The following is a 19,753-nucleotide window of genomic DNA, read 5'->3' on the forward strand; positions in this document are numbered from 1 at the left end:
GGAGTTATACATAATGGATAGTTAGTATTTTATTTTAGAGGAGGTTTAATTTTCATTCTGTTTTCAAACTGAAAAACAAGCTGGACAAGTGATAAAAGTTCATTTAGTAACAAGGACACTATTAATATCACAGCTGTCCTAAAGTGATTGCTGTGATCATGCTCTTATGACACTGAGACCGCATGAGGAACAACTGTGGTTTGGGGATGGCACATGATACTACAATAATTACTCATCAATTATTAGTGACAAGATAATGTTGCCCTTGCCCTAGCTTCCCAATATAGATACCATCCCTAATGGACCATTATATAGATATCAAAATGGTAATGCTTGCAAAAGTTGCAACTCCTAGGTTGTTTAACTAATTTGGCAAATAATACCTTTCTTAGGTCTTCCCAGACTTTCAGAGGTCAGACATCAAATATTCATGAATATTAATGAACCAGAGCAGATTATGTTCGAAATGGTTTGTACTCTGTTTCAAAAGGTCAGATTTTTCCTTTTACCTTGAAGTTCATTCTATTAGGGGTGTAGTTTAAATGTGTATTAATCTTACAGATCAAAGCCTGACAAACAAATGCAAAATTGAACATAGAAAAGCTTCCATTTTTATTTTCTAATATGGTTCATTAAAAAAGATATTTTCTTTTTAGTAATAGTACATTAATGAACTCAAAGACAAGTGGCCAGTTATCACAGATCTGAATTTACATTTTACAAACATCCACCAAAACATTTAAATAGGAAATAAATATATTTACATTTTATTTTCTCATTGCATTGTAATATGTATAAAATATATAATATTTATAATAATTTATTTATCTTTAAAGGTAAGCTATAATGTAAAGTGACATGATTTAAAATATTAAGGAGTCAGAACAAAACACAAACAGCGAGTTTAAAGATATGGATGAAGATGTTCCTTTAGCTTATAAGCACATCAGTACCAACAGAAACAAAATTTTAAGTTGGAACAGACACTTACCTTACAAAGTTAAGCACAAGTGTGTGCTTGCACTGATAAAGCTTCTTCACACTGCTGGTTTGAAACAATAAAATGAAGTGATTGTTCTGATTTAGGTTTCATCAGGAAGAAGTTAAGCTTCACTTAAGACCAGCATTCAGCATAGACTATACTATAAACAATCTTTGTCACTGAAAATGAGGGACATGTGGATTCATTAGCTAATATGTCCGGAGCACAACCACACTGCCTATATGGAAGTGCCTTCTCTGCTTGCCAATATTGACTTGACATCATTTTCTTTTCTTCTTGCTGAATGAAAGTTTTATGAGCAAAGGCTTTAAAATGACAAGTCAGCCCATGACTAAAATGTGAGATTCCTAGCACATTCAGCTCTATAAAATTAAATTAGATAGGAAAGCCTTGGGTATTTGTTATATTTAAATTACTAAGGTAATTTGAAGTTAATCTATAACAAATTCAAGTCCTCCTACTTAGATACACTACATTTCAGTTGAATTTTTTTTTATTTTTAATCACAGAAAAGACATTCTTATCTTAGTTGTTTAAAAGATCTCTGTCTAACTCATGTAACTACATTTCCTGTAAGCTAGCAGTGTGTACACTGTAAGAAGCCCTTTAATGATCTACACATGCACACACATACACATGTATGTGCATGCACATCTAAAAAGGCACTGGAAGGGTTAACACATCATTAAGCATTCTCATGTATGCTTAATGCTCAAACTTGGGATTGTTAAAAAAAATCTATATCTGAACCTAACTTACTGAGAAGTTGAAATCTGTGTTTTCATGAATTTTTACATTTATTTTTCATTTAAGTAGCTAAAGTCATAGCAACTGACAGTGGTTAACCACACTATAAAGAAAGCTTTAAACACTAACTGTTAAATGGATGAGAACCAGAACAGTCCTTTCCTAATTGGTGCCTATTCCACTAATCATGTTAAATAGCAATTCAGTATGGTGATATTTTAACCAAGATTATATAATGTAACAAAACCAAGGTTGTTCTAGTAGGTTTTAATTCAACCAACTCTTTATAGCTGAATACATACATAGCTATGTGTCACATATGTGAAACATTTTCTTTCAGTATAATTAAGCTTAACATTTTATACTTGTATCTGTACATATATTTATGTGTCTGTAAGCACACATAGGATATAAGCTCCATACTCAAGATCTAATATCACACTTCAGCTGTTTTCCCAACATGTGCACTGATAGAGTTGTTGATATAACAACAACAGCAAAAGGACTTAACTCAGGTTTGAATTTTAAATGGAGCTTTGTAAAATCTACTTTTAGGTTTTGTTTTTTGTTTATTTTTTTCAGGTGACATTTCACCTGCGTGTATGTATATGCACCACGTGTGTATCTGGTGCTACTGAGTTCTGAAGCAAGCATTTAATTCTCTAAAAATTGTAGTTTCAGATGATTGTGAGTCACTTTGTGAGTGCTACAATCAAATCCAGGTCCTTGAAAGAGATGTAAAAATTTTTATCCACTAATCCATCTCTCCTGCTCCATACAGTTATTTTGAATGATTACAGAAGACCTCTGTATAGTTTTAAATTCCAGTTGTTGCCTACTATGTGGCAGCAACAAGTGTAGTGGCAGAGCTTTCAGAAGAGATGATAGAGGCGTCTTTCTTTAATCTTTCTCCTCTATGTTAGAAAGGCAGAACTCAGAATTCAGTGAAATTCAAAATTATCATAGCTCATGTGTTTGGTTGCTCTAGTAAGCAGTAATCCCAAGATGATTATTGTGGGTATACATTGAAATTTCTTGTAAAAGTAGAATATATAAACCTTTATTATCAAATTTTCATGTTATGTTGACAAGGCATCTTACATCCAAAATAACATTTTCAGATCTCATTGTGAGATTTCACTTAATCCACTGCAAAATGAATTAATATTTTAATTATTATGAAAATAGTTTACTACTTGATGACTTTATACTTATGGATAAGTGTTTCTTTAAAAAATAATTTAGCTTTCCTCTTGAGTCTAATGTGCGACTGTCTTCTATTTAAAGAAGGGATACTGAACTACTTATTAGAAATTTGGTCATTTTAAGGGGAATCAAACAATGTTCAATTGAAATGCATACCAATAAAAGTGGACTTTATTTGTTCACTTTTCAAGAAGTAGCTAGTTGTTTAAAAGCAGACACCAACAGAGCCTTAGTAAAGAATGAAGAATGCTTCTTGTTTTGTATGATGAACAGTCTCTAGTTCCTGGCCTTGAGTGCCCACCTCACAATGCACATTTCTGACTTTTTACCTTCCTAATTCTGAAACAAGCTACCTGCAGCAGCCTACATCATTTGACATAGTCAATTACTTTCCATTGCATTTTATAACATGAATTTTGATGCTGGTTTTCAAATCTCGCTCAATTTACACAAAAATAAACTCAAATGAAAATATCACCAGCTCTCATAATGTCTGTGGCTAACTTTCAGGAACTCTTTAGTTCATGACTAAATAGAAAAGTATAACAAAGACATGTTTCTTACACAGAATTTATTGATATATTTTTCTGCAAGAGTTTTGGGACATTTAAATTTATTAAAGTTTAGTTTGTTCATTAATCTCATTAGGCAAAAAAAGAAGAAATGTATTTAAATGAAGAGTGTTTTTGACATTCATGATTAATACCATTTTCTAATATAAAACATGTTAGTAACATTCACCAAAGAAGAAATAGTTAATTTACTAGGGTGTTGTCACAGGCCAATGTAATTGTCTTTATTAATTCTGCAGAATATTTTACAGTAAGATTAAACACAGCTGGCGTGCTCATATTGAACCATCTGATGAGATTATAGGAAGTAACTCACATGAGTAAGTTAAGGTGCTTCTGTCTTTGAGGTCATTTGCTTTCATTTTGTTTTGTTGTTTGTTTGATTTGCATGCTACTTGCCTTGATTTTATTTTTTAACTTCTTACACTCATAATACAATGATAGGGCATTGATTCATGATCTGGCCCAATATCTATTTGTCATACAAAATCATCTAAAATAGAGAAATGGCCATTTAATTGGTATTTTTATTTATAGGTAGCTTACAATTTTTATATTATTTACATACTTTACACCAATCAATCCTTGTCACCAAACATGATGGCAGCTGTATCCTGGTAGAGATCAGTGGAGAAAAAATAGGTTGCTCTGCCATCCCAGGGTCATTTACAGATGCCTCCTGACCTTTCTGCTGCTGGAATTGCAGTCTGACTCCATGGTTGACTTGGTGACAGCATGGTCTCTTCAGGGTGGAAGTAGGGAGTGAGTGACCCTGAAGGCTGTCAGGCAGAGCTCAGCATGTCAAGCCAGGTGCTTTGCCTTGCTTGTAGAAGCAGAGCTGACAGCAGCAGTAGTGGCAGCCTGATTACCTAAAAACAGAGGGTCCAAACAAGCTACTTTGGCAGCAAAAAATGAATGAATACAGTGAAGAACAGCAAATAAATTTGAAAATTCCAACTCCTGAAAGGAAAAGAAAAATAGATCAGGGGAAAAATAATTTCTTCACAAAATTGTCAACAAGTGGTCATATTTATGTGTAACAAACATTTGGAATCAAGGATATGGAATGCACGAAAATACAATGCTATGATAGACACATTATAATGCCAAGAAGACTGAAGGTTGATTAATAGATTTACATGCTTAGTGAAGATGATATGCAGATTATTTGTTATTGCAATGAGGATAACCCACATGTAAACAACAAAAGTTAATGACATATTTTCTGTTATATAGTTATATGTTTGTGGTGTATGATGAATAACTACAACTGTTTTATATACTATTCCTGATGTTTGCAATTTATACAATCCAGACTATTAGAAGAGATTATACTATGTCAAAATGCTGCTTAAGAAAATTGACAGACGTTAGTGGTTTCTCTTTGGTTTTGCAAGAGTAACATAATAGCATTCAATTAGTGTCTCAACAGTTGTCTTTCTCCATTTTATAGCCCACAGTTAGTTTATTTTAGTGACATTTCTGAAAGTGTTAAATATTTTCATTTCATTATTGTAGTTTCTAAAAGTATTCCACTAAGAAAGATTTTTATTTTGTCATAATTATCTAAAATGTATTTTGTTCTAACTAATAATTAACTAAATTACAATCATATGATTCATTCTTCCCTTTTCTTTCCTCTGTGAAATCCCTACCAAGTCCTCTCCTTCCATCCCACTAATATTCCTGTGTATCTGTGTATTTTTGTGTTTCTCTCTGTGTATATGTTCTATTTTCCTTTAGAAGAACAATAATTTTGAATGTCATTGAAACAAATATTAAAGCAATATTTCTCAAAATAGTTCTATTACATTGAAAATAATATTTGTTTTTCAGGCTTTCCAAACATATAAATATTTAAGCATTTTATGTAAGATTAATGTTTCTAATTATTTTACCCTCCTTGTTCAGTATTTCACAATAATTTGATGCTGATTAAGACTTCAATTAGTTTGTATATCTTTATCACACTGGGCTTTATTCTGGATTATAAGAATGAACAGATAATGAGAAGAGATTGCAGGAGACTGATGAATTCATGTTTGGCAGTAATTCACCACCACCTTCCTAGTGTTCTGCATCCATGATCAGATCTTACAGCCACAGTTATTTCCATGGTGTCCTTGATCACAACTGTATGAATTGTCAGAAGATGTTTTCCTCTCTCTACCCAGTCCTCATGTTTCTGAGACTTTCATTTCCATACTTATATGAGCTTTGTATGCTATTGACTTGCAACAGAGTTTGTCTTCTTTTTTCTTCCTTCATGAATCTTACAAAATAAAATCTTATCTAAACATTTAATTATTTGGTCATTAAATGAATATATATCATGATCTCTATTTTTGTTCAACATGTATCAGAAAGCAAGATAGATGAGAATGGACTGATGATACTTCATAAACTCAGGGTTGGGAGAATTCATTTAAGAGTTTCCAGGGCAACAAATCCACTATGCCTTATAGGTATAACTGGAAAGGATATCTAGGTGAAACAAAATTATGTCTATTGAAATGTACTCTAGGCAGGAGGAGTATAGTCCTGTAGACCATGATGTGGAATCATTCTAAGGGAATTTGAGACATTGAGCATATACTTTATGGATTTATGAGTAGAAGATTACATTTTTATGGTGAATAACATAAGAGGCTTCTGAAGCAAGATCTGACACACTCATTAAATGGTCACCTGGGTGTACCATTGATAGAGATATCTGTGGCACTGGAAGAGGAGAAGAGAGAAGTTATTCACTAAGAAAAGGTGCCAGCTTTGAAAGTAAAGTTGAATGTGTGAGAGAAGCTGCCAGATACTATGACATTGTAAGAAGAATTATTCCAGCACTAAGGTAAAACTCTTTGTCTAGTGCATTAAATTTGAGGTTGCATTTGATATAAAAGGAGCAAGTCATAAAGTAAATGTAGATTAAAAAAAGTTTGTGTCTATCAGCTTATAAGTGATGGATGAAATTGTTTTATAGGTGAAAACAAGGCATATATAGTATATAGAGGAAATATCATATTCTCATCCATGGGATTCAGCAACACATAGAAATAAGAATGAAAAGATCAACAAGGGACAGTATCTCTGGCTAAATGGGACTGTCTTGGGTAGTGGTGCTTTGAATTGGCCATTTTGTTTAACAACTTGAACATTATTTATCTTTTCAGTATGAGAAAGGGTTTTTGTACAAAAATTGGAAAAAAAGATTACTAGGAAAGTGTAAAGAAACTAGAGACAAGATAGACAAGCCCATGTTGAACAGTCTTCTCTTTTGTAATGACAGTAGGGAAATCGACCAATAAACTGAATGAAGAATAGTTGTCACACACTCTTTCCCCAGATGCAATCACTAGGTCTCTTTACTAGTCCTTCAACAGATCACCATCTAAAGACTTGCTTTTTCTCCACCCATATCTCCTAAGGATCCCACCGACTATTTTTCTCCCTTTCCTAGCTTATCACTATATCCTATTTCTCAACTCAAGCACACCTTTTGCTCAGTCACAAACTGTACCCAGAGCTCTCTCTCTCTCTCTCTCTCTCTCTCTCTCTCTGCATGGGTGTGTGTGCATGGGTGTGTGCATGTGTTCTTCTAGAGCAAATCACTCATTCTTCCACCAAGCACTACAACAGAACACCATCTTAACCATCCTTGCCCTCTGTCCAAAACTCCTATAGATCCATAACTCCTGTCTATCCCACAGACCATCTCTTACTAACATCCCATTCCCCACTACATTTCGGCCTCTAACAACAACATTCATTCAGTGCAAAATTTTGAATCACATACCAGCTGTGTAGGCCAATAAAACAAGCAACACGTGGCTATCACATGCACTAAAATCCAAAGGGAAAACAAAAACCAAAGAAGAAAACACCCATGCAACCAAATCACTCAGAAATCAATGCCTAAAACTATAATCATTCCAAAACCAGATGTTTATGATGCCAGCAGTAGAATAAAATCAAATGAGCCAGTCAGTAAGTCTCTACTATAGCCCAACTATCCTACCACAGCAGGCCCTGAATATTTCAACATAGTTGAAACACAAGGAGAAGACATTAAAACCAAATAAATGTTGATAGAGAACGTTATAGAGAAAAAAAATAAATCATATAAAGAAAACCAAGAAAATACAAGCAGATGACAGAAACAAATAAAACTGTTTTAAGACCTAAAGAGGAAAATAGAAACAATAAAGAAAACATACTGAGTGAACTCCGGCTATGAAAAATTTAGGAATTTGAACTGGAACTGCAAAGGCAATTGCCAACCAACAGTATACAAAACTGAGAACTCTTGAAAAATGAAAACATCAGGATATATATATATATATATATATATATATATATATAATCAAAAAAAATAACCCCAATATAAAACATTTAGGATACTTTGAAGACAATAAAAACACAAATCCTAAGAATGATAGGAATAGACTCTAGCACCAGGGTTCCTTGCCCTTGGAGTCTCCGGACACCTGCAAGGACCCACACAGGATCCCCCACGGGATCTTAAGACCTCTGGTGAGTGGAACACAGCGTCTGCTCCAATCCAATCTCGCAGGACCTGAGACTGCATTAACTAGGGAAGCAGATAACCTGGCCTGATCAGGGGCACAAATCTCTTCCAGTACACTCCAGCACCAGTGTTCCTTGCCTGTGGAGTTTCTGGATACCCCCAAGGTCCTCACAGGACACTCCACTGCATCTTAAGACCTCTAGTGAGTGGAACACAACTTCTGCCAGGAGGCAGGTTCGAACACCAGATATCTGGGCACCTTCCCTGTAAGAGAAGAGCTTGCCTGCAGAGAGTACTCTGATCACTGAAACTAAGGACAGAGCTAGTCTCCCAGGTCTGCTGATAGAGGCTAACATAATCACCTGAGGAACAAGCTCTAACACAAGACAACTATAACAACTAGCTCCAGAGATTACCAGATGGCAAAAGGCAAACGTAAGAATCCTACTAACATAAATCAAGACCACTTACCATCATTAGAACACAGCACTCCCACCCCACCTAGTCCTGGTCACCCCAACACATCCGAAAAGCTAGACCGAGATTGAAAAACATATCTCATGAAGATGGTAGAGGACATCAAGAAGGACTTTAATAACTCACTTAAAGAAATACAGGAGAACACAGCTAAACAGATAGAAGTCCTTAAAGAGGAAACACAAAAATCCCTTGAAGAATTGCAGGAAAACATAACCAAACAGGTGATGGAATTGAATAAAACCATCCAAGACCTAAAAAGGGAAGTAGACACAATAAAGAAAAACCAAAGTGAGGCAACACTGGAGATAGAAAACCTAGGAAAGAAATCAGCAACAGAATAAAAGAGATGGAAGAGAGAATCTCAGGTGCAGAAGATTACATAGAGAACATTGGCACGACAATCAAAGAAAATACAAAACACAAAAAGATCCTAATTAAAAACATCCAGGAAATCCAGGACACAATGAGAAGACCAAACCTACAGATAATAGGAGTTGATGAGAATGAAGATTTTCAACTTAAAGGGCCAGCAAATATCTTCAACAAAATTATAGAAGAAAACTTCCCAAACCTAAAGAATGACATGTCCATGAATATACAAGAAGCCTACAGAACTCCAAATAGACTAGGCCAGAAAAGAAATTCCTCCCAGCATATAATAATCAGAAGAACAAATGCACTAAATAAAGAGAGAATATTAAAAGCAGTAAGGGAGAAAGGTCAAGTAACATATAAAGGCAGGCCTATCAGAATTACACCAGACTTTTCAACAGAGACTATGAAAGCCAGAAGAGCCTGGACAGATGTTATACAGACACTAAGAAAACACAAATGCCAGCCCAGGCTACTATACCTGGCCAAACTCAAATTAACATAGATAGAGAAAGCAACGTATTTCACGACAAAACCAAATACACACATTATCTTTCCAAGAATCCAGCCCTTCAAAGGATAATAACAGAAAAAAAAAAAATACAAGGACAGAAATCATACCCTAGAAAAAGCAAGAAAGTAATCCCTCAATAAACCAAAAAGAAGACAGCCACAAGAACAGAATGCCAACTCTAAAAACAAAAATAACAGGAAGCAACAATTAATTTTCCTTAATATCTCTTAATATCAATGGACTCAATTCCCCAATAAAAAGACATAGACTAACAGACTGGCTACACAAACAGGACCCAACATTCTGATGCTTACAGGAAACCCAACACAGGGAAAAAGACAGAAACTACCTCAGAGTGAAAGGCTGGAAAAGAATTTCCCAAGAAATGGTATGAAGAAACATGCTGGAGTAGCCATTCGAATATCGAATAAAATCGACTTCCAACCCAAAGTTATCAAAAAAGACAAGGAGGGACAATTCATACTCATCAAAGGTAAAATCATCCAAGAGGAACTCTCAATTCTTAATATCTATGCTCCAAATGCAAGGGCAGCCACATTCATTAAAGACACTTTAGTAAAGCTCGAAGCACAAATTGCACCTCACACAATAATAGTGGGAGACTTCAACACACCTCTTTCATCAATGGACAGATCTTGGAAACAGAAACTAAACAAGGATACAGTGAAACTAACAGAACTTATGAAACAAATGGTTCTAGCAGATATCTACAGAACATTTCATCCTAAAAAAAAAAAAAAAAAAAAGGATATACCTTCTCAGCACCGCATGGTACCTTCTCCAAAATTGACCATGTAATTAGTCACAAAATAGGCCTCAACATATACAAAAATATTGAAATTGTCCCATGCATCCTATCAGATCAACATGGACTAAAGCTGATCTTCAATAACAACATAAATAATGGAAAGCCAACATTCACGTGGAAACACCCTTCTCAATAATACCTTGGCCAAGGAAGGAATAAAGAAAGAAATTAAAGACTTTTTAGAGTTTAATGAAAATGAAGCCACAACACATACCCAAACCTATGGGACACAATGAAAGCATTTCTAAAAGGGAAACTCATAGCTCTGAGTGCCTCCAAAAAAAAACCTAGAGAGAGCACACACTAGCAGCTTGACAATACATCTAAAAGCTCTAGAAAAAGGAAGAAAATTCACCAAAGAGAAGTAGACAGCAGGAAATAATCAAACTCAGGGGCGAAATCAACCAACTGGAAACAAAAAGAACTATTCAAAGAATTAACCAAACGAGGAGTTGATTCTTTGAGAAAATCAACAAGATAGATAAACCCTTAGCTAGACTCACTAGAGGGCACAGGTACAGCATCCTAATTAACAAAGTCAGAAAGGAAAGGGGAGACATAACAGAAATCCTGAAGAAATCCAAAACACCATCAGATCCTTCTACAAAAGGGTATTCTCATCAAAACTGGAAAACTTGTATAAAATGTACAAATTTCTAGAAAGATACCAGGTACCTAAGTTAAATCAGGATCAAGTTAACGATCTAAACAGTCCCATACCCCCTAAAGAAATAGCAGCAGTCATTAATAGTCTCCCAACCAAAAAAAGCCCAGGACCAGATGGGTTTAGTGTGGAGTTCTATCAGACATTCAAAGAAGACATAATTCCAGTTCTGCACAAACTATTCCACAAAATAGAAGTAGAACGAACTCTACACAACTCATTCTATGAAGCCACAATTACTCTGATACCTAAACCACAGAAAGATCCAACAAAGATAGAGAACTTCAGACCAATTTCCCTTATGAACATCGATGCACAAATACTTAATAAAATTCTTGCTAACTGAATCCAAGAACACATTAAAGCAATCATCCATCCTGACCAAGTAGGTTTCATTCCAGGGATGCAGGGATGTTTTAATATAAGGAAATCCATCAATGTAATCCAGTATATAAACAAACTCAAAGACAAAAACCACATGATCATCTCATTAGATGCTGGAAATCATTTGACAAAATCCAACACCCATTCATGATAAAAGTCTTGGAAAGATCAGAAATTCAAAGCCCATACCTCAACATGATAAAAGCAATCTACAGCAAACCAGTAGCTGACATCAAAGTAAATGGTGAGAAGCTGGAAGCATCCCCACTAAAATCAGGGACTAGACAAGGCTGCTCACTTTCTCCCCACCTATTCAACATAGTACTAGAAGTCCTAGCCAGAGCAATTTGACAACAAAAGGAGATAAAGGGGATACAAATTGGAAAAGATGAAGTCAAAATATCACTTTTTGCAGATGATATGATAGTATATATAAGTGACCCTAAAAATTCCACCAGAGAACTCCTAAACCTGATGAAATGGACAAATTTCTAGACAGATACAAGGAACCAAAGTTAAGTCAGGATCAAGTTAACGATCTAAACAGTCCCATATCCCCTAAAGAAATAGAAGCAGTCATTAATAGTCTCCCAACCAAAAAAGCCCAGGACCAGATGGTGAAGTAGCTGGATATAAAATTAACTCAAACAAGTCAATGGCCTTTCTCTACACAAAGAATAAACAGGCTGAGAAAGAAATTAGGGAAACAACACCATTCTCAATAGTCACAAATATTATAAAATATCTTGGCGTTACTCTAACTAAGGTAGTGAAAGATCTATATGATAATAACTTCAAGTCTCTGAAGAAAGAAATTAAAGAAGATCTCAGAAGATGGAAAGATCTCCCATGTTCATGGATTGGCAGGATCAACATTGTAAAAATGACTATATGCCAAAAGCAATCTACAGATTCAATGCAATCTCCACCAAAAATTCCAACTCAATTCTTCAACGAATTAGAAAGAGCAATCTGCAAATTCATCTGGAATAACAAAAAACCTAGGATAGCAAAAACTCTTCTCAAGGATAAAAGAAACTCCGGTGTAATCACCATGCCTGATGTAAAGCTTTACTACAGAGCAATTGTGAAAAAAAAAAAGAAAAAGAAAGAAAGAAAGAAAGAAAGAAAGAAAGAAAGAAAGAAAGAAAGAAAGAAAGAAAGAAAGAAACAAACAAACAAACAAACAAACAAAAAAACCCAAAAAAACTGCATGGTACCGGTATAGTGACAGACAAGTAGACCAATGGAATAGAATTGAAGACCCAGAAATGAACCCACACACCTATGGTCACTTGATCTTCGACAAGGGAGCTAAAACCATCCAGTGGAAGAAGGACAGCATTTTCAATAAATGGTGCTGGCACAACTGGCGGTTATCACGTAGAAGAATTCAAATTGATCCATTTCTCTCTCCTTGTACTAAGGTCAAATCTAAGTGGATCAAGGAACTGCACATAAAACCAGAGACACTGAAACTTATAGAGGAGAAAGTGGGGAAAAGCCTTGAAGATATGGGCACAGGGGAAAAATTCCTGAATAGAACAGCAATGGCTTGTGCTGTAAGATCGAGAATTGACAAATGGGACCTCGTGAAACTGCAAAGACACCGTCAATAAGACATAAAGTCCACTACCAGATTGGGAAAGAATCTTTACCTATCCTAAATCAGATAGGGGACTAATATCCAATATATATAAAGACCTCAAGAAGGTGGACTCCAGAAAAATCAAATAACCCCATTAAAAAATGGGGCTCAGAGCTCAACAAAGAATTCTCACCTGAGAAATACTGAATGGCTGAGAAGCACCTGAAAAAAATGTTCAGCATCCTTAATCATCAGGGAAATGCAAATCAAAACAACCCTGAGATTCCATCTCACACCAGTCAGAATGGCTAAGATCAAAAATTCAGGTGACAGCAGATTCTGGAAAGGATGTGGAGAAAGAGAAATACTCCTCTATTGTTGGTGGGATGGCAAGCTTGTACAACCACTCTGAAATCAGTCTGGTGGTTCCTCAGAAAATTGGACATAGTACTACCGGAGGATCCCGCAATACCTCTCCTGGGCATATATCCAGAAGATGTCCCAACCGGTAAGAAGGACACATGCTCCACTATGTTCATAGCAGCCTTATTTATAATAACCAGAAGCTGGAAAGAACCCAGATGCCCCTCAACAGAGGAATGGACACAAAAAATATGGTACATTTACATAATGGAGTACTACTCAGCTATTAAAAGGAATGAATTTATGAAATTCCTAGGCAAATGGTTGGACCTGGAGGGCATCATCCTGAGTAAGTAACACAATCACAAAAGAACTCAAATGATATGTTCTCACTGATAACTGGATATAAGCCCAGAAACTTAGTATACCCGAGATATAAGATACAAATTGCAAAACATATGAAACTGAAGAAGAAGGAAGACCAAAGTGTGGAAACTTTGCTCCTTCTTAGAATTGGGAACAACCACCCATGGAAGGAGTTACAGAGACAAAGTTTGGAGCTGAGACATAAGGATGGACCATCTAGTGACTGCCATATCCAGGGATCCATCCCATAATTAGCCTCCAAACGATGACACCATTGCATACACTAGGAAGCGTTTGCTGAAAGGACCCTGATATAGCTGTCTCTTGTGAGACTTGGCCGGGGCCTAGCAAACACATAAGTGGATGCTCACAGTTGGCTATTGGATGGATCACAGGGCCCACAATGGAGAAGCTAGAGAAAGTATCCAAGGAGCTAAAGAGATCTGCAACCCTGTAGGTGCAACAACACTATGAACTAACCAGTACCCCGGAGCTCCTGTCTCTAGCTGCATATGTATCAAAAGATGGCCTAGTCGGCCATCAGTGGAAAGAGAGGCCCATTGGACATGCAAACTTTATAGGCCCTAGTACAGGGGAATTCCAGGGCCAAAAAGTGGGAATGGGTGGTTAGGGGGGGAGGGTATGGGGGACTTTTGGGATAGCATTGGAAATGTAATTGAGAAAAAATACGTAATAAAAAATATTTTTAAAAAATAATAATAGGAATAGAGTAGGGAAAAGAAACCCAGTTCAAGGAGTTAGAAAATATTTTCAATAAAATCATAGAAAATTTTCTGAACTAAAGAAGATGCCTAAAAAGTTTCATAAAGGTTCAGAAGCAGATAAAAAAAATATTGGGCGAAAAAGAAAAGCATCACATTGCTACATAATAAACACTGAACACATAGAACAAAAAATGATAATATTAAAAGCTACAAAGGAAAAAGTCCTAGGAGCATATAAAGGCAGAACTGAGTTTTCTTGGAGACTTTAAAAAGCCTCTACTGATGCATTGCAGACTCTAAGATGCCACATATGTCATCTGATAACTATACACAGCAAAATTTTGAATTACCAGAAGGCGAAAAAAGATTTTCTATGATAATGATAAACTTGAACAATATGTTTATATAAATCCAGGTATAGAAAGTCCTAGAAAAAAAATCCCAACTTAAGAAGTTTAATTACTACCATGAAAACACAGGAAATAAATACTCTCACACCAGCAAAACCAAAAGAATAGAAACACATACACACACCACCATCATCACCATCACCATGATCAACATCACAAAAAACAACAACGAGAAGAAAATAATAGGGAGAAAACACCAGTGGCCATTAATATTTATCAACATCAACATTCTAAATTTCTCAATAAAAAATACAGACTATTAGAATGACAGCAAAAACAGTATCTATCCTTCTGCTAAATCTAAGAAACATACTTCAACATCAAAGATAAACACTACATCAGGGTCAAAGACTGGAAATAGGTATTCCAAGCCATTAGACCTAAGGAGGAAGCAAGTATAGCTTTTTAAATATCTAATAAAACAGGTTTGAAACAAAAACTAATAAAAAGATATAAAGAAGTATATTACATACTCATAAGAGGAAAAAAAAATCCACGAAGATAACATTTGATGTTTGCTGTTGTTGTTGTTGTTGTTGTTGATGATGATGATGATGATGTTTTGTGTTTCAAGACAGTTTCTTTGTGTATACTTGGCTATGCTGTTACTAACCCTGCATACTAGGCTGGGTTTATACCAAGATCTGTGAGCCTTTGGCTCCTAAGTGCTAGAATTAAAAGCATGTGCTATCTCAATATCAGCATTCATGCCTCAACAACAGTGGCATAAACATTTGTAAAAGAGATACTACTAACGCTTAAAATACAAAAACCCTTACACACAAATAGTTGAGTACTTCAATATCCTATTTGGAACAACTAACAAGTAATCCAGACAAAACCTAAACAGAGAAATATTGGAGATAACAGATGACATAAACTAAATGAAACTAACATATTTATAGAACATTTCACCCAATCATAAACAAATATGCCTTCTTCTAAGCACCTAATGAAACTTTCTCCAAAACTGAAGATATACTCAGACACAAAGTAAATCTCAACAGATACAAAAAGTGAAATAACTACTTGCATCCTATCAGACCATCACAAATTAAAACTAGATATCAAAAGTAACAGAACCCTTGTAATCCCATGGACATTGCACAAATTGTTGCTGAATGAAAATTAGTTCATAACAGAAATAAAAACAAAATTAAAGACCTTTCAGATTTTAATGGAAATGAATCCATAACATATACAAAATCATGGGACACAAAGTGTCCTAAGAGGAAATTCAGAGAACTAAATTCCTACATAAAACAATTAGAGGATTCCTCTCATAGCAACTTAGGGGCACATCTAGAAAGCTCTAGAACAAAAAGAATTAAAAACTACACTATAGTTTAAGAGAAGTGTTTTGTATATAAAAAAATATGCTTTCAATAAGTTTTGGTGTAGCACCAAGAGACACACATGTATAATTTTTGTTTCTAATTTCTCCCTACAAAACTTGCAAATATTTAGCTTTGGAAAATCTAGGAAGTAGGTTTGAGCTGCTGAAAGGCCAGTGAATTCTTGGGACTATATCTTGACAAGGTTTCTTCATGTATTCTTTTGTCAGTGCTTCATGACTGTTAAAAGGAAAACTGCCGTCCTTCCTGGTGAGAGCACAGGGGTCCGCCAGGCCCTAGAGGTTTCTGCCTCAGGCTCCTCGAGAGCCACCTTGGCTCTGGGACTCCGCGGAGGGCAGGCTGCATGGGTGAGGATGTGGAATACAGAGGCCAGCAGTTTCTGGGACAGGCAAGAGCAAGAGACCTTCTGAGGCGGCGCCATTTTCGGCTCCAGACAACTGGCCACCTTCCTGGCCAAAGCAACACAGCTTCTGGGAAAGATCCTGTTTTGGGCCTTCATCTTCAGCCAGGAGGAGGTCCAAACACCAGATAACTGTGCACCTTCCCTGAAAGAGGAGAGCTTGCCTGAAGAGACTGCTCTGACCACTGAAACTCAGAGGAGAGAGCTAGTCTCCCACGTCTGCTGATAGAGGGTAACAAAATCAACAGAGGAACAATCTCTAAACAAAGACAACTATAACAACTAACTCCAGAGATTGCCAGATGGCGAAAGGTAAACGTAAGAATCCTACTAACAGAAACCAGGACCACTCACCATCATCAGAATCCAGAACGCCCACTTCGCCCAGTCCAGGGCATCCTAACACACCTGAAAAGGTAGACCTGGATTTAAAAGCATATCTCATGATGATAGTAGAGGACATAAAGAAGGAATTTAATAACTCACTTAAAGAAATACAGGAGAACACTGCTAAAGAGTAACAAGTCCTTAAAGAAAAACAGGAAAACACAACCAAACAGGTAGAAGTCCTTATAGAAAAACAGGAATACACATCCAAACAGATGATGGAAATGAACAAAACCATACTAGACCTAAAAAGGGAAGTAGACACAATGAAGAAAACCCAAAGTGAGGCAACGTTGGAGATAGAAACCCTAGGAAAGAAATCTGGAACCATAGATGCCAGCATCAGCAACAGAATACAAGAGATGGAAGAGAGAATCTCAGGTGCAGAAGATTCCATAGAGAACATCTGCACAACAATCAAAGAAAATGGAAAATGCAAAAAGATCCTAACTCAAAACATCCAGGAAATCCAGGACACAATGAGAAGACCAAACCTACGCATAATAGGCGTGGATGAGAATGAAGATTTTCAACTCAAAAAACCAACAAACATCTTCAACAAAATTATTGAAGAAAACTTCCCAAATCTAAAGAAAGCGATGCCCATGAACATACAAGAAGCCTACAGAACTCCAAATAGACTGGACCAGAAAAGAAATTCCTCCCGACACATAATAATCAGAACATCAAATGCACTAAATAAAGATAGAATACTAAAAGCAGTAAGGGAAAAAGGTCAAGTAACATATAAAGGCAAGCCTATCAGAATTACACCAGATTTTTCACCAGACACTACGGGCCTTCATACTCATCAAAGGTAAAATCCTCCAAGAGGAACTCTCAATTCTGAATATCTATGCTCCAAATACAAGGGCAGCCACATTCATTAAAGAAACGTTAGTAAAGCTCAAATCACACATTGCACCTCACACAATAATAGTGGGAGACTTCAACACACCACTTTCACCAATGGACAGATCATGGAAACAAAAATTAAACAGGGACACAGTGAAACTAACAGAAGTTATGAAACAAATGGACTTAACAGATATCTATAGAACATTTTATCCTAAAACAAAAGGATATACCTTCTTCTCAGCACCTCATGGTACCTTCTTCAAAATTGACCACATAATTGGTCACAAAACAAGCCTCAACATATACAAAAATATTGAAATTGTCCCATGCATCCTATCAGATCACCATGGACTAAGGCTGATCTTCAATAACAAAATAAATAATAGAAAGCCAACATTCACGAGGAAACTGAACAACACTCTTCTCAATGATACCTTGGCCAAGGAAGGAATAAAGAAAGAAATTAAGGACTTTTGGAGTTTAATTAAAATGAAGCCACAACATACCCAAACATATGGGACACAATGAAAGCATTCCTAAGAGGAAAACTCATAGCTCTGAGTGCCTCCAAAAAGAAACTAGAGAGAGCACACATTAGCAGCTTGACAACACACCTAAAAGCTCTAGAACAAAAGGAAGCAAATTCACCCAAGAGGAGTAGAGGCAGGAAATAATCAAACTCAGGGGTGAAATCAACCAAGTGGAAACAAGAAGAACTATTCAAAGAATAAACCAATCAAGGAGCTGGTTCCAATGTGAGTGAAAGTCAGGCAAAACAGAAGATCTAACTAAAATTTGGAGTATATAAACTGTTGAAGAAATGTCTCGTGTTCCCTACACATGAAATTAAATTACTAATAAAAAGGGATGGTAAAATCTTAAGCTAAATTCTATATATATAGTCCTAATAAAATTGTGGCAAGGAACATTTTTGAGCATGCTTCAAACAGATGAAAGAGTCAAAACTCCAAGAATGGAAACCATCCCAAAAAACACAACATAAAGAATATCTGCATAGGAACTTTAAAAGAAAAGATACAGTGAAAATAAAACAAAACAAAATCACAATGGAACAATGGATTACTCAACAGGACAGAAAAGCAAACAAGAAATAGTGAATGAAAAGGAATATCAAGGCTCTTTCTACAATAAATCGATCTGGCCCTGGGCTTTCTCTTTTCTTTTCTTTTCTTTTCTTTTCTTTTCTTTTCTTTTCTTTTCTTTTTTTTTTTTTTTTTGTGACTTCTATTTCCTTGAGCAATATTGACCTGTTGAGATAGTTTACCTGCTCTTGATTTAACTTTGGTATGTGGTATCTGTCTAGGAAATCATCAAATTTCATCTAGATTTTCCAGTTTTGTTGAGTATAGACTTTTATAGTAGGATCTGTTGTTGTTTTGTCTCCCTTTTCATTTCAGATTTGGTTAATCTGGATACTGCCATTCCTCCCTTTAGTTAGATTGGATAGGGGCTTATCTATCTTGTTGATTCTCTAAAAGAACCAGTTTTGTTGATTCTCTGTGTTGTTTTCTTTGTGTCTATTTGGTTTATTTTGGCCCGGTGTTTGACTACTTCTTGCCTTCTACACCTCTTGGGTGAGTTTGCTTCTTTTAGGTTTAGAGTTCTAAGGTGTGCTGTTAAGTTGTTAGTGTAAGATCTCTCCAGTTTCTTTACCAGGGCACATAGGGCTATGAAATTTCCTCTTAGCACTGCTTTTATTATGTCCCTTAAGTTAGGGTATCATGCATCAACATTTTCATTAAATTCCAGGAAGTCTTTCATTTCTTTCTCTATTTCTTCCCTGACCAAGTTGTCATTTAGTAAAGAGTTGTTCAATTTCCACATGTATGTTGCCTTTCTGTAGTTTCTGCTGTTCTTGAAGACCAGCCTTAGTCCATGGTGATCTGATAAGCTGCATAGTATTATTTCCATCTTCTTGTATCTGTTGAGTGTTTTGTGACAGATTGTATGGTTGATTTTGGGGAAGGGACCTTAAGTTGCTAAGAAC

The 19,753-nt window shown here is 35.9% G+C and overlaps 1 protein-coding gene across 11 annotated transcripts in view; it reads right to left on the bottom strand.

Moving 5' to 3' along the window:
• Window positions 1-593: 593 nt before the first annotated feature.
• The window catches only part of Sntg1 (syntrophin, gamma 1), a 941,919-nt gene continuing 922,759 nt past the window's right edge, over window positions 594-19,753 (bottom strand). For all 11 annotated transcript variants that reach the window (XM_006495573.4, XM_017312321.2, XM_006495572.3 and 8 more), the window contains one exon: window positions 594-4,488. In XM_006495573.4, coding sequence (XP_006495636.1) covers window positions 4,330-4,488 — 159 coding nt within the window. In that variant the 3' untranslated portion in view covers window positions 594-4,329. The remainder of the gene's footprint in view (window positions 4,489-19,753) is intronic.

This window comes from Mus musculus, chromosome 1 (assembly GCF_000001635.26).
Source record: "Mus musculus strain C57BL/6J chromosome 1, GRCm38.p6 C57BL/6J".
Classification (NCBI taxonomy): domain Eukaryota; kingdom Metazoa; phylum Chordata; class Mammalia; order Rodentia; family Muridae; genus Mus; species Mus musculus.